This window comes from Diorhabda sublineata, chromosome 4, assembly GCF_026230105.1.
Source record: "Diorhabda sublineata isolate icDioSubl1.1 chromosome 4, icDioSubl1.1, whole genome shotgun sequence".
In the NCBI taxonomy this organism is placed as follows: domain Eukaryota; kingdom Metazoa; phylum Arthropoda; class Insecta; order Coleoptera; family Chrysomelidae; genus Diorhabda; species Diorhabda sublineata.
In genome coordinates, this window is record NC_079477.1 from 28,808,309 (window position 1) to 28,824,858 (window position 16,550).

The 16,550-nt window shown below is 32.6% G+C and overlaps 1 protein-coding gene and 1 long non-coding RNA gene across 3 annotated transcripts; one reads left to right on the plus strand and one right to left on the minus strand.

Annotated features, from left to right (window-relative positions):
• The first annotated feature begins 3,111 nt into the window (after window positions 1–3,111).
• LOC130442766 (protein singles bar) lies at window positions 3,112–12,855 on the plus strand. The gene is made up of 4 exons (XM_056777117.1): window positions 3,112–3,463; window positions 10,183–10,365; window positions 12,379–12,519; window positions 12,717–12,855. Exons 1-4 carry the CDS (start codon window positions 3,326–3,328, stop codon window positions 12,792–12,794), a joined length of 540 nt encoding a protein of 179 aa, XP_056633095.1. The 5' UTR covers window positions 3,112–3,325; the 3' UTR covers window positions 12,795–12,855.
• LOC130442767 (uncharacterized) lies at window positions 5,899–16,504 on the minus strand. Of its 2 annotated transcripts, none has more exons than XR_008909797.1 (3): window positions 16,431–16,504; window positions 6,004–6,252; window positions 5,899–5,943 (listed from the first exon to the last, which is right to left on the minus strand). It is a non-coding gene; the product is annotated as an uncharacterized LOC130442767 (long non-coding RNA). The 2 variants fall into 2 exon arrangements; XR_008909796.1 differs by lacking the exon at window positions 16,431–16,504 and adding an exon at window positions 16,279–16,327.
• Window positions 16,505–16,550: the final 46 nt, after the last annotated feature.

Below are 16,550 nucleotides of genomic sequence, written 5' to 3' on the forward strand. Positions count from 1 at the left end.
TTTGTTCTTGGTAGCTGCACTGGAGCTGGACCATTGTAGGCCAGTTCATGAGTGTATAGAATTAGTTCGATCGGTGTAGAGAACATTTGTTGATTGTTGTGTTTGAGATTATTTGATGTTCTTTCGACTATATAATTTCTTAGATAATTTTTATATTGAATAAAACGGTGTTTCCAAACAAACAATAAATAGAACAATATAAAGCAAAAGATTTCCTCAATAATATCTCAAACAACTTTTAAATAATTAGTTATTATAAAAATAATATCGAAGCATATTTTAAAGTATTGCGTTGCTGTATTGTTTGTTGCCTACATTCAGAAAGTATTCTGTCGAACTTTATCTCATGAATACCAAAAATAAGATCGATATTTAAAGTAAATGAATAAAGGCATCTAAGAATGGTCTGCACGGTCATTTTTCAAAATTATCAGCAATAAATCATCGATATAAAGTAAGCAAACTATTCTACAAACATAAAAAAAGGTTTCACAACTGAACCGCACGTGCTGTTTTTCAACTTATATGGAACAAAAAAAGGGTCAAATAATGGTCCATAACAGAAGATAATAAATTCCAACCTGCTATATGAAGTTTAGAAAGTTTGTTTTATTTTAATTCCAAGAATCTATTCTCAACAAATTTCACGTAAAATTTGATTGTAGGTCTTTGCGTTTAGCGAGGAGGTCCAATTGGTGCAGGTATCATTAACAGTTTAGTTTTGTTACAACTTGCAAGGTGCAGTATGCAGTCTAGTGTGAATTCTAAGGTGATTATGGTAAAGTCGGAAGGGCCGTGTAATCACCGAAAAATCGGTCTTTCAACAATTAAGGAAAAAACCATTCATAGTTAATTGTTTTAAATCATTTACAGACAAAAAATTATATAAAATTATTGACACAGTGGAATTGGTTAGTAGTACCTGCGCTAAAAACTGGGAAAAGGCAGTGAATCGTACTATTAAAGAAGACAAAAGCTGGACAATATTACTGATGAAATGATTGAGCCACTCATTGTGAATATAGGTTGCAACAATTCATCTTCTGATTATGATTTAGATTTGTATGAATTAGATTTACATACACTTTGGCAAATACAAGAATAAATGTGAAATAGCCACGCTCGTCAATGCGCGTTACTAGATGATGGTAGAAGGGATTAGTACGGTCCCTCAAGAAGATATACTTGACTATTATTGTCAGTTCTATTGTGTCTGTTAGATAGCGAAAGAGTACTGCGTGGGTACCTACGTTCATTGTTTTCACTGAATACCGAGATAGAATATATATTTTTATTCTGGGGTACAGAATTTAGTACTTTGATTATTTACCATACTCATTCACCCGCTTTGTCATCCGAATACTTTCTCATTTTAACTTCGTACGTTTCTCGACATTCACTCATGTATTTGCCAAACTGTATACTGATGAGTTATATATTAAAACTAAACTCGTGGCCACAAATAACGTACTACCCTTTATTTCAATATCAAAACCTAAAATGTTAATCTTTTGGGTTTCTTTTTTTTTCTATCACAAAAAGTGAAAGTATTTTAAATGTAGCAAAATTTCTTATCAGCAAATAATTTTTTTGTAGTTTTTTAAAATTTTAATTTTATGCATATTTTAATGTTTCTTTGTACAACTTGTGTACAGCAGTAATTTAAGTCAATCAAGGTGTGTTAAATTCGAGGCTAGTTAAACAAAAGGCCACGACAAGGACGTCCTTCAGTTTTAACTCCTTGAGATGACCGTTTTTTGCAATTAAATTCATTAAAAAATCGATCAACGATAAGTCTCGAGCTCAACAGCCTTTTACGAGGAGTCCGAAAAGTAAATATCTCTGATAGATCAATAAGACGACACCTTCAGAATTCTGGTCTAAACAGCAGAAGAGCTCTCCAGGCAACTTTGCTAACTAGGCAGAATCGTGTTGCTAGATTAAGATTTGCAAGGCAGCACTTAGATTGGAATTTAGTACATTGGTTTTATTTATTGATGAGACAAGAATCAGTCTAAGGGGTTCAAATGGACGTAATCAAATTCGAAGACGGCGAGGAGAAAGATTTGCGAAGTCTTGTATCATTCCCAGGGAGCCGTTCCAAGGAGGGTCTATCATGTTTTGGGAAGTGATTTTTTTTCATCTCGCACAGATTTAGTGTCTGACATTCTTGAAAATCACGTCGTTCCGTTTGGCCATTTATTAGTGATGATTTTCGTTTAATGCATGATTATGCTAGACCACACGTTGCGGCAGATGTTCTGAATTACCTAAACGAAGTAGGAAATCATACCCTGGACTGGCCACTATGAAGTCCAGATATGAATCCTATTGAGTATGTCTGGGACATTTTAAAACGCAGCATTCGTCGTCGAAATCCATCTCCTCAAAATTTAAAGATCTTGAGCAAGCGGCATAAGGGGAATGGGAGAATATACCTCAAGAAGTGATACAGCACCTAATTGTAACCATGCCCTGAAGAATGTTAGCAACAATTACATCCAGAGGCGGAAATAAACAATACTAGCGTTTTAAAAAAAGGAACTTTATTGTTTAGAATGCAAGTTTTATTTTTAAGAAAAATTGGTTTTATTGCAAATTAGCAGTATTAATTTAAATTTATTAAACAAAAAAATATTTTCTGAAATCGGAGTGGTGCGTTATTTTTGACCACGAGTGTATTATTTAAGAGCGTAACGTCAAAGTTTGATTTTATATACCCATACAAATAGGATGACAGAATTTTCTTAACATACTTTTTAGAAAAATAAAACATTTTCGGAAAAATTGTACGTAGGGTCTGTTGGATTACGTGTTAGTAGTTAAGGGTTGATTATATTAAATTATATTTACGTAATATTGTTTTTATTTATTTATGATAAATGTTTTATTAATTATTATATTAGAAATGATGATGCTGTTGTTATTTTTTGAAGAACAAATTGCTGAATTTTCGCCGGCGTGTGCTCATACATAAAATTTCATTGTCTCGTGCCTCTCAGGAAATGTCACACAGGAAGATCTAAATATTTTTGTATGTGGGATTCCAAAAATAACTCGACCGAATACCCCCATTGGAAGAGACAGTTCATTCAGTAGGTACGTCGCCCCTAGAAAGTTCACATTTTCAACTAGTCGCATTCTGTTTCAAAGTATTTTTTTCAATAAAATCATCGGGTAATTATTTTTAAAATTTGTATTGAATACTAATTTTATTTATTTATTTTTTGGAAATGATTTTCTAAACTTTTTTGATTCAAAATTTAGAATATTAATAGAAGTAGCTTGTTTCTGAAAGTGATATTTTTTGAACGATTTAACAAATATGAAAAGGGGTCCAGCTGTAGTGACAGTTTATGGTAGTGGACAGAGCGGAATAAATTGCTGTTGCTGTCGCTGTTGTACATGCCTACAGTTTCAGGTCTTGAAAAGTACAGAAGGAATCATCAAGCTGGCACAAATCGTAAGTAAACGTCGAATTGTTGCAAATTATTTCTTTGATAATTCGTTGCGGAAGCGGAAATGAGTTTTTAAAAATGGCAACCTATAAAATTCATACTTCCTAATTCCTAATAGACAAAACTATTTAATTTTACTATTAACTGTAGCTATAGGAGAATTTAATAACTATATTTTATCCTAATTTGTAAATTTTTATTTTATAGTCGAATAAATTGCAAAATTAATGAAACAAAAAACCTTGTGAGTGAGTATAGTATAGAGGGTGACTCATAAATAATTTCAATTTCCAATGTTCACTTTGTTTATTAAATAATCATACAAAAAGACAACCTTTATATTCGAAGTATAGCCCATCGTATACAACGTTCAGCAAGTTGGCACTACGTTTTCAACATTTCCTTTGAATTTACATTTTTACTCGTATGAATAGTAATCTCAAGGTGCAAGGTTCAGGCTAAATGCTGGATGTGGTAGGAACTCAATAACACTAATCTTATTCCGCGTAACTTTCGCAGTACGTGGTTTAGAACTGCTGTAAGATCTGTTTCCTTGGATATTTCACCGATAAAACCTCATGCATTTGTATCAACTACCCACTCTATACCTCGATAATAATTGCTGGACCATTTGGTATGATTTCGAAGTCCACTATATAAACAAACCTTCATAATTTCACCAGACACACAACAAGACTTTCCAAGAAATCCAAAGAAGTCCGATAATTGGCGAGTGCTGGTACTAGGTTAGTCTTTCACTAATTCTCTTATAACCTCAATATCCCATGCAGATGGATGACCTGAAGGCGAATAATTTCTACTATTAATTAGGGGTGGGCAAAATAATCGATTAATGGAAAAATAATCGATTAATCGGGTGATCGATTAACCGATATATATTTTTAAAAATAATCGGTAATCGATTAATCGAAAATAATCAAATAATCTAAAAATATCTATTAAACGGAAAATATCGCCGAGACCTCTTGCGGCCGAGGCAAGATAATCTTTAAGTCGTTAAAAAGATTCGCGGCTATGGCATACACACTATTTTTTGTACAATCGTTAAAATAATCAAATAATATAATAATAAATTTAACTAACTTACTTACTTACTTCCAAATATCTTCTGTAGGTTCATTATTTGATGTGTTTTTATTGGGAATCAAACCATAATGTCTTCTGTATGTTTCTAGTGGTATACTCGCTCTTTATCTTGTTTTTTTTAGGAATCAAACCATAATCGTTCTTTTGAAGCTTTATCTCCGATTTTCGAATAATCGAAAATTGATTATTTTCGATTAATCGATGATAATCGATTATATTTTTTGATAATTGCCCAGCCCTACTATTAATACGATTAAACCAACGCTGTGTCGTTCGCTCTTACTGCATTTTCTCACTCAATTTCACATATTTTCTTTGCTATCACGGCTGCTTTAACTTTTGTTTCCAATAATGTCTCAACAATGCACGAATTATTTCCAATGCGATTAGAAATTATTCATTATAATACCTACGTATTAATATAAAATAGTTTAACATGTCTCATCATAGTAACTTCCAGTAAGATAACCATCCATACTGTTTTTACCAGTACGGTACTGGTATATTTACATTTGAACTAGTTAGTTTTAAAGACCTGAAATGTACTATTTTTTTTTAATCTCTCCTGGTCATACTGGTTAAAAAATACACTAGTATTAATCAATAATTGTACTGTAATTGTAAAAACAACATCTTTAACTTTGAATTAACCGGTTAAGCGTAGACGTAAATACATTTATGTACATATTGTACTATTATTTGCAAATTATTTGGAATACCGTAGAGATAAACAATGTTAGACCTTGAAATAATGTATGGATAATTGTATTCCCAGATGGCGATCTATCTTTTATTTATATCTATGGTGTAACAAATGATTTGCAAATGACTTTACATTTATGTTTAAAGTAAATCATGTGATTTATATGGGGCGACTTATAATTTTTAAAATATGATCACTTTACTCCGGGTAAAATATTCTAAATTTCAAACTTTACATGGTGTAAGAATATTTATCATCGATAATTTTCAGCTTAACCTCATATTCCTTTCATTCATCATTTTAAATATCCATTTCGTCATTTGTTTTTTTTTCATGTACGTAATTCAATTTAATTATTTCGGATAAACCTTCGACAAACGCCAAGAGGAATTGGAAGGTAGAAATGATAGGGAATTAAAAATTCGGTCAAAAAAGGCCTATTCGTGCCACGAAAAAAGAAGAAAAAATAGAAATACGATAGTAAACGCACCGGACCTAACCTAACCTAACCTAACCTGACCGAATCGATAGCATCGACGTATTTCCTGATCCCGAAAGAGCAATAAAAACAATAGAAATAAATGAAAAGCAATTGTTGCTATTTTGGAAAGGTTCCATCTTTTTTGGAGGGTCCGTGTCTGTTATGATGATGTTATTTGTGATTAATATGAGAGCCTAAAAATAAAAAATTAATCATCAATTGAGGAAAAATTGGATTATTTAATAACTACTTACATTTTTGAAAGTACTCCTTTTAATTTTGACTCAAAAAACCAAACCAGAAAATATGTTTTAAACTTGCAATGTTTTATTTAGCACTAATTCAATGAACGAGCAAAATGGCGGATATTTCTTCTGCTACTTACCTGCGCACGAAAAAACCTCGATTTTCATTCTTGCGAGATCGCGGAAATTTCAAAAATATCGACGTCACCTGTAAAATTTCTTTGGCGTTTTTGAGAAGTTCAGCCTATGGCATTTTCCCTATAAATGAGAACAAAAATATTCCTTATTATAATTGTCATTCTAACGGTGGCAAAACAAGAAACAGAAAATAAGGGAAGAATACAAAAAATTCTCAAATAATCATCAATTTATTATCATTATGTTTAGTGTGAGAAGGAAACCTTCTCAATATAAATATATTTGAATCTAATTTCTCAAAAATCAATCCCAGTTCGTTTGTATTTTGAACAAACGGTTTCTTTTGTATACATTTTTTAGTATTATTATACCGATTATGAGTTTAATATTAATCATCGATGATAACCGCGAATCAAAGAAACCTCTTTTATTTATTATTATTATTATAATAATTTACTTAAATAATTTCTGCCATTACTTTTACTAATTCGTTCTAAACACTACGACTATTTTTGTAAAACTATTTAACTGCATTTACACAAATCATTTATATACCTAAATAAAATTCTACAAAGTTCTAGAACGAAAAGAAACAGAAGAAATAAATAAATAGACTTTCCTATGAATTATTTAAAAGAAAAACTGCAAATTAACCGCCTTCTATAATAAAAAGTTCTAAAAGGAGACAATTGAAGGCACTTCCGCCATTTATAAAAAACAGATCATAGGCGCCTCGCGAATTCCCTGAAATTTAAAATTCCATTGTAGCTGGAAAGGACCGGCCCAAGGGCCCATTTCGCGAACTTGTTCTTAACAACATTAGATGATCTATTGAAATTTGCACTATTAAGTCGTTTAAATATTTGACATTGCTTCAATGCTTGCAAAACTCAACGTATACATACAGTTAAGTAAATTCCAAGAAAGAAAAGTTAGGATCGTACTTTACTCCAAATATTTTACTATGAATTTTAATTTGTTTTTCACATTTCAATGCGTTTTTTCACTGTTAAATAACTATGAATACTGAAACGAATCTGTTTGTTTTAAAATTAATGCTTATCGACGTTTCACTATACAGTGTGGAAATAAATTCAAGAAATATCGACGGATAATGTTTATCAATATTTAGTTCAAAAATGTTTAGGGGAAAAGCGGGTACACTCGATCCCAGAGCCACATGATCCCTATTTGAATTAACCGCCTTAATATACTTATATCGAGTTTCGTTGGTAACACTGATTCCGAATTATTCGGTTTTAGTAAACAATCTACATGGAGAAAGTCGTTAACCAACCTTCTAAATAAATTAAGAAGTTACGGTTTGTCGTCCTTACCTATCAGCTGGTTTAGTAGCTTTCTCAAGGACCGATACATCCAGATCGCTATCGACGGACACACCTGTACATCAACGATCTACTCGACAAAAGTACAAACCCGATCTATAACTTTTTTAAAACCAAAAAGCTATATACTCCGCAACAGCTTCTAATTCTCTACAAAGCCCAGATTCGTCTATCTTTAGAATACTTTTTGCACATTTGGAGCCCGGCCCCCAAGGATACCCTGAAGATACTCGACTCAATACAAAAGAGAGCGGTTCGACTTATAGTTAGCCAGAAACTTGGACAGCTTTGAACATAGACGAAAGTTCGTCGACCTGACTCTGTTCTACCGATACTACCACGGCAAATGCTCCTCCGAGCTGTCTAGCATAATGCTGTCCAGAGTAATTTTTGCAAGAGCTACTCGACGTGGCTCAAGTTCGCCTGCAGACGCCCAGAACTTCAATTTATCGGAATTCATTTCTTTGGAGAAGTGCAAACCTGTGGAATTAGCTACCAAGATACATCTTTCCCGAGCACTACAACCTACAGAGATTCAAGATCAAAATCTACCTGTATCTCCACACGGCAGACACCATTCGAATTACTCAAGTGTAGGAAAGTTGTAGAAAGCTTTTTACATAAAAAACCGCATTAGGTATTGCTTGCTGTGATTTTGAAACAGTTTTTTGTTTTCCTCGTTTTCGAAGATCTTTAATGGTGAACAGTATGTAATATTTTATTTCGTAGTCTAAGTATATTGAATTTATTTTTATGTACCATAGTAGAGGTGTATAGTACGAACATTTTTATGTAATTTACGATATGTTCTTAGGTTATCTTCTGGTTGTATTTTCAGTTTAAACATTTGGTGGGGTCTTGAGAAAGTTGAACTCAGATGGTAAAAGAAAATATGATCATGTGACCAAGTTTTCCTTATGCAGTTTCATATATAGTAATTTTTTTTAAGCCTGGTATATGAATTTCGACAAATAAATTTTATTTTCTAAAAAATATAAATCGTGTAATTGAGAATTTATATTTATAACTGTAACCTTTGTCCCACTCATGGATGTTCTACCAAAACCCAAAACTCCACCAAGGGTCAATGTGTGAACAACAAGTCGTAAACGAGGTCGATGCCAAGTTTTAACTAATATACCTGACAAATTAGAATTAGAATCAGGGTTTGGGTTATGTTCGTTTAGATTACGTAGACACATTTTCAGTCTCAGATAGGGATAGCGCCAGTTCTGAAGAGGAGAATGATAGTTTCTTTCCGCAGTAAGAATAAAAATAGATGTGATAGGGCTGGGATGGGAAAACTTTTTTCTTCGCGTGCCAATTTTTGCTAACGAAATTTATGGCGGGCCAAGTAGCATTACATTATTTACTAAAATTGTGCAATATTAAAAAATAACATTTTTAATTGCAATTAATTAAACTCAAGTTAGCTGCGAAGTAAAAGGTTGAGGAGCACTGGTCTTTGTGGGAACATGTGACATTTGGAACTGTTTTTGTTTCTGCACGACTCAATCATAAGCCGGCTCCATTGTGATGCTGAAGTTTTTAACAATGAAAAAAAGAGATCATACGAATGCCTATTACGAAGACAATTTTTTCTTAGTTTCATTATTGAAAACGTTTGTCCGCACAAATAGCTTGTACCAAACATAGCCATTATTTTCTGGGCGTGGGCAACTATATTCGGGTATTGTGTCCCATATAAGGACTTATAAAATTCCAATTTGCTGGTGTTCAGAAATAGTTGCTTCAAATGGGTAGAGCGTTCGACGACAGACGCACCTACTCTCGAGCTTCATTTTCGGTTTTCGCTCATATCCCCGTCCGCCCTCGCACATGTTGTTTTATGTGCGACGTGCACTGCCATTACTGCCAATTGAAGAGAATGTAATATCTGATAATAAGAAAGCTGTAGTTGATTTTTGTTTGGTGGTCGCGGGCCGGATTTCAACGCTTCGTGGGCCGTCTCCGGCCCGCGGGCCGTAGTTTCCCCATCCCTGTGATAGGGGCATGATTAAGTAGAAGACGATAAATCCAAAAGAGCCAGAATGTACATACCCATGCACAAAGCCAAATGCAGAAAACTATCATGTATATCATTCAGAGAGATGGCAAAAGCTGGATGAGTCGGGTAATGATTGTAGATGAAACATAGATATTTGAAAAAGACCCCTAGACTCGTAAATAAGTCAGCAATGGGTAGAAATGGGTAGGAAGCTTACAAGAAAACGAAGTCACGATTGAAGACAATTTAGTTTTTCGTTATTATCCTCTTAGATGCGATACTGCCATCTGTAACTTTATTTCTCTAACAAAGGAGCTCATTAAGTTGGAGTTGATCAAAGATGTAGCCGTGGTTCTAAACTACTAAACGTCAGACAATTACCGAGGATACGTCAAATCATGGACACGTTGAAATAGACCATCAGTTTCATAATAAAATTTTTTGTAAAACTTTATGTGCTCGTGTTTTATTGCCATTGGATTAAAATATCAATTTATAAATTGAAAAAGCACAAAATATTGTAAAATACGAGTAATAATATCCAGCAATGTAAGGTGAGAGCGATAAATGGGGTTTAAGGAGAATAAAAAACATGATGTACACGGAACATGGGCCTCGGTGTAAAACTTATAGTCTGATTACAATAATATAATATATTTTCCAATTATTGTAGCATTTTTATATATATTTTTTCAGATTCTAGGATTCTTTTGTCAAAGTCTAGCTTTAAATTTTGGTGCTCAGTATTCTTCAACGCTTGGTACATCATATCAGTCCTTTTTATCAACTGCTTCTTGGTGTCTGTTGACCAGCTTTTTGTTGCTACTCAGTTATGTTTGTTCTCAGAAATCCTTGAATCTACTGAGATCTTCTTTATTCGTAAGTATCTATTTTAAATACAAATATGTAGAATTCAAAAATAGATTAATAGATTTACAGACCATAAAATATATAACATCGTTTTTTGAAGGTCAGTGTAAAATGGTCCGATATTTTATCGGTACCAGGCTACTTACACACGCCCCGGATTTTTACCGGTCAAATAATTAGTTGCTTAACTATCGTTCTTTTTAAGAAACTGCACATTTTATGCCGGAACGTTGTAAAACTGTCAGATTCACTTACAGGATATACAATAATTTCCGTTATACGAATTTTTGGACATAATAAATGTGAACGTAAACATGACAGGTTATGCTGACGATATTTAATTTTTCGAAGTTAATATAATTAGAAAAACTGATTTTTTAGTATATATTTGAATGTAAATAATAAAATGTATCATAATTTTGACAATTAGTCAATCTAAGAAAACAGATGATCTACATGAAAATGGCGGCCATGGGGTAAACAATCGTTTTTTATTTTATGGGATTAAGAGGACTCCACAGATACTTTTTAGATCGGTTTCAGTGGAACTAATACAGCTAAAACTGAGTCTTTTTGAAGCTTTAGTCAGTCTGCAAGTAAGCTTTCCACTGTTGCGTTCAAGTTTATCAAGCATGAGTGAGTACTTTTTAAAGTTGCAAAATGATAATTCAATGGCAGCCGAGAGGTACAAGCATATATGTAATACTTCTATATGGACAGTTTTTATATTATCAGAAGCTGTTCCGACTAAGGAAGACAGAATGATTACGATTTATCTATCCTCCGAGGTTCCAGCTCGGTTCTGCGCATTCTCAAGCATACGCAACCTGAACGAGGTATCTGGAACGTGAGAAAATAGTTGGCCCGTTTATAGTAGGACATAACTTCCCTTAGACTTATCACATCACACAATAAGTCCTGTGACTGACACACAGATGGCGCTGCTATTGACAAATCCATATGAAATTTATGAAGTACCAACTTTGAAAAGACTATGTGTTGAATTTCATTTAATCAATGACATGGCGAGTAGTGAGAAAAAAGTGACAGCCATTTAAGTGAAGCTACTTTTGTTATTTTCAAAATAATTTTGTGTTTAAGTGGAAGCTGTAAGACAAAATGATAATACTTTCTCTATCCTCCCAAGTTTCAGTTCGATTCTGGGCATTCTCAAGCATGCGGAGCCTAAACGAGGTAACTGGCACCTTAATAGTAGGACATTCCATCCTATTTAAACTGTCCTTATATAAATATTACATATATATACTTGAAGTTTTGGGTGGAGTCTCTTTTCCGAAGAAAAGAACTTTTATCAAAATCCTGCTCATTTTCCACATGTTTTCACTACACTTTGCTTTTCAGTATATTTACCGCTTACCTACAATAAGCACAATACTGCATAGTTGAAAAGGTCTAATATCCAACAAATAACTTCATGTACCACACAAAAGCCAATCATTTGTTTCTCCCACGGCGGCCATTTTCTAGTGGGCATCAGCTGATTTTGACAATTCGTTAGATTGCTCCATAACGTTAAAAATGGTAGATAACAAAGCAGATCAAAATGAAACCTTATGAATAGAATCTTGTTTGTCGCTATTTCTTTTTAACATTAAGAAGAAGAACTCTTTAAAGATTATTATATAACAATAATTTAATAGAATTGTTAAATATGTATATATATGTTGATATATTACGGAATATATTTTTGAAGACTAATTTATACAAATATCAAGATCTATTCGAATGGATAATATCCCCCCAAATATATATATACAAGGTCGAATGGAAACGAGAGAACGTAATTTGTCTGCATTATATAAATGTATATTTTTATATATTTATATATAGAAATTTGTCCCATTTTTTAATATTCGTCAAATGAATGATATATTTTTATTTCCAATGTTTAAATTCTAATTAAAAAATCAATAATTTACGCCATCCTTTCCATGTTTTTATTTCTCTAATTTTACGTTCACGAAGGATTAATAAATTATAATTATACGTTTTATGTATTAGGAAACCCTTTTTAATATTGTGGCAGCTTTGAGCTACTTTGGATCATGTTCGTATTTGGGATGGGCAGTGTATACTTTTCTACAACCGATGTACGTTATAACGCCATTTTTTCAAGTATATCCTGCTATGAGTGCCGCGTATGTAAGTATACGAGTATCATTAAATATAATTTAAAATGTAATTATAATTCAATATTCACTACCATTGAGTACCAAGGTTAATTTGTAAATGAGAAAATACGCTTTTTTTACATAACATGACGCCACTGCTTTTATCTCAAACTCTCCATTCTTTTTATTGTTGCCATTCTGTGTTGCTACTAATTTTTGTTGTTTCAGATGATGGGAACGATTCTAGGTTTCATTTATGCATATGATGGATACAAATCGTATCAATATTTTAAAGGAATGCGTTAAAAATATTATGTATCTAGATGAAAAGCTTTTTTCAACAAACTGTGTTAAGTTGTACAAGTGACTTTTGTACAAAGCTTTATTTATTTATATTTTACATTGATTATTATACGAATATAATGGATTTTTCTAGTCAAATATGATATTTATACTAATATTTATTGAGTATAAAAAATATAATACGATTAAAACAAATTTGATTTTCGTTTGTTTTCTATACTCTTACATTAATCAATCTAATCATCAATCTATACTTGATTACGACTAGTTTCAGGATTTTATTTTAGCGTTAAGGATTCAGGACCATGTTCACCTAGCGCAGTGGAAATCAATTAAAAAGGGATGATCAATACTGAAGAATTTGGTATTTTTAGGTTATGTTTGTGACGTTTCTACGTTTCCTGATTGATATTTAAAAAGTTTAGGATAGAAAAATATTAAGAAAAGGCTTTTTAACATTTTTTTAAAAATTCTACTCTATTCGAGCTCTCTGATGATGGAATAATTATGTAAAAAATTATATTTTTTGAGTACTGAACCTTAAATATTTTAAAATCCTGACTTAAAATTGGTTTTGCAGCCAAAATTGAAAATTAAACACAAAATTAACAAATTACATTATTAGCTGAAATACACAAGAAAGGTACTTGTATTTCAGGCTGAAAATTAACAGTAAATTTAAACTAAGAGTTCGCCAACTTTTAACTTGTTAGTTTAATTCCTTAATTTTGTGATTTTGTGATTTCGCCGATTTCCGCCGTGGTCTTTAAGTCAGCCCTTTAGAAAATGTAACACTGATATATAGTGCTAGGAGCTTTCTATATTTGTAAGACAAAAATGACCCATATAAGGAATTTCTATTGGGTTACCAGTAATTTATAATTATCCTCAATTTACTGCATAAACCAAGCTTCTATCGTACTATTTTGGCTTCAAATTAGAATTGCAAACAAAAATTTCCATTCTTTTTTCCAAAATATTGACACGTGTTATTTTTATATGTTTTTATTCAGATCATCACTACGCCATTGAATGCCTAAATTTAGTACAAGATGATTGAGGTCAAATTAATTTTAGTTTCAACCGAATAGTTTATTAAATAATCATCTAAGGTGCATTTGGAATGTTAGGAACATTTTACAATTTGCGTAGATTATTGAGTTCGTTTATTTTCCACGTGTTAAAGTAATTTACTTATTAACACAATTTTTCCTCGTCCGGAAATGGTACTGAATGATCAACGGATTAAGGTTAGAGAGATGGAAGAGTCTGACTGATTTAGTGATCTGAATGAATAACGAACGTGAGTTCAAAATGATCATCAGTTTGGTTCGTTCAGTGAAAATGTTGCATGAGAATATCTCGTTGCAGTTTTGCTGATTCACTGTACCAGTTCAAAATGGTTTTACGTTGACTGGATAAAACCCACAGGCATTTTTGGACATTTGCTAATTGTATAGCTTACTTGCGAACAACGGTTTTCATTTTTGTGATAGAAAAATATTGAAAATGAAATGGCTGCTTGATGTGTTCAGCAAACACGAAACGTGTGAACGAATTTATTTTCATTATAAATGAATCAGACTGATTCAGCGAGATTGACTAATGAGAAGCTCTCTTAAACTATTTGCGTGTTGGGTGTGACGTTTGCTTACTCTGGGTCAAATTCGCATTCGGATTAACATTTCCCATGTTTTATTGACGCGATTTTAGTAAAATGCGACGTTTTTTTGCGTTCATCCATAATTTTTGATGAAGGCTGGATCCACCACTATATTCATGAACCGAAAATCAACTCAGATGTGGATTGTAAATGGCGAACCTCTTCCGAAAACAGGAAAAACGGTTCCATTGACCGGAAAACTGAGAGCGACCATTCTTGGGATAGTTAAGGAATGATGTTCATCCCCAAAAAGTTGAAACATTAACATGAGATCATTACGCCCCCCGCGACTCATTACTGTTTTCTAACCTCAACGTTTCACTTGCAGAAGAAAGATTTTCATCAGACAAGCAACTAGTTTTTGAAACCATCTTCCGGCTACGGGAGAAATAAAAATTAATAAGAAATGATTTTTCTCGAAGGATGATAATCACAGCTTTAAAAAATCATATATCGCTGAAAAATTTCAATTAAAAAAAACCAACATGTTCAAAAAGTTATGAATATTGATCCCAGAATTTTTTTTTGATTCTTTAGTACTAAAGAGTAAATTTAAATGCGAAAAATAACGAAATATGCTCAAAATAAGCATAAAAAGATGCACAATTCATATATTTTTAATTTACGGGAGTTCCCAAACTTCTTTTCATTCCAAACCACTTCCAAAATATTTATAACTAGTTTTAGTTGATACATTTACACCATATTACCAGCTCGTCAAAAAAAATCAGATGTAACCATCGAAATTCAACTACACCCTATTGTAGAGCTTCCCGTGGACCCCTAGGTGTGCACCTGGACCACTTTGGACACCACTGATTTAAAAAAGCACAAATTATTTACATTTAAATAGTAAGTTGTAGTTACTAATAAAGGAGAAATTCGTTTATTATTCTAGCAAAACTCAAAAAAATCTTCTTTTATATTTTATGAGGTGTTTTTCCAACTTATCTATCCGAAAATTTTGCCTTATATCTGACAATATATTTTATATTTCGAAAAGCTCTCTTCAACATCTACCGAGTAACTGGAACTTAAAGTGACTTAAATCTGGAAATTCTATACCTACATCTATATAAAAAATACAATTAAAAATTTCGTTAATTTCCTCGCAGGCTTTGAAGATGCTGAATCACCAACTTTTTACTACAAGACTGTAATGCATTTGATAAAGGTTAGTTAATAATTTGCCAACGAAGCATTTGTTACAATATTTTGTGTCTTTGCAATAACAGTACTGTCTTCAGCAATTTTGCCTCTTCCAACCAAGTTCCCCATCCGATCAATGGTAACGGTTGAAAACTATGGCCTTTTGCCATGCCATGGTGGTTCGACATCCAAGAGAGATTCCGTGGAGTAGCAATGGAAAGGAAAGCCTGTCCTAAAACAGCAAAGGTCACGAAGAGTACCAAAAAAGTGATGGTTCCAATATTTTGGGATTCCTTTTATTGACTTTAAGGAATCATATACAATCGTGAACGCAATATATTATTCTAATTTACTAATACACGTTGTTTCGCATCCCAAGGCTACTGTACACCAATGTGGCTTTAAGGAGATTGGACACCAACCATATAGCCCTGATATTGCCCCGTGCGATGCATCATTTTTTTTATAGAAGCTTTTGTCCGATGTTCTGAAAAGTGTTGGAAATAAGGGGAGATTACATTGAAAAATAATCATAGTTTTTTTATTTATGATCTTTCTTCACATTTTAAGTTAAGAACTCGTGGATCGCACTACTTACTTTATTGGATAATTCGGAAAATATGTTTTAAAATTTTATTTTTCCAGCAAAATATAATTTTTTCAAGCTTTACTTACCACCCATTAAGCGCCAATAAACATCAGTAATCTACAACTTTTATTTGAAGCTTTTTTTTATAAGTTCAACCGTTTTCACAAAATCACTCTCTTTATTAATCTTTTTCACCCCTACCCGGATTCAAAAAATTCGGAATTCTTCACTAACTCACCTAGAAGACCCATTTTCTTGGATTAAAACATAAGCGCATTATTACAACATTTACAGTGTTACTTTTAAGCAAATTTCAAAATCAAATGCTTTAAATGAAAAAAGAATAAATTATGGGACT

Excerpts from the sequence above, each read along its gene's own strand:
- LOC130442766 (XM_056777117.1), top strand. The coding sequence starts at position 3,326 with ATGAAAAGGGGTCCAGCTGTAGTGACAGTTTATGGTAGTGGACAGAGC. Across the intron at positions 10,366-12,378 it reads TACTGAGATCTTCTTTATTC|GAAACCCTTTTTAATATTGT; the intron begins GTAAGTATCTAT and ends TTTATGTATTAG. Across the intron at positions 12,520-12,716 it reads CTGCTATGAGTGCCGCGTAT|ATGATGGGAACGATTCTAGG; the intron begins GTAAGTATACGA and ends TTGTTGTTTCAG.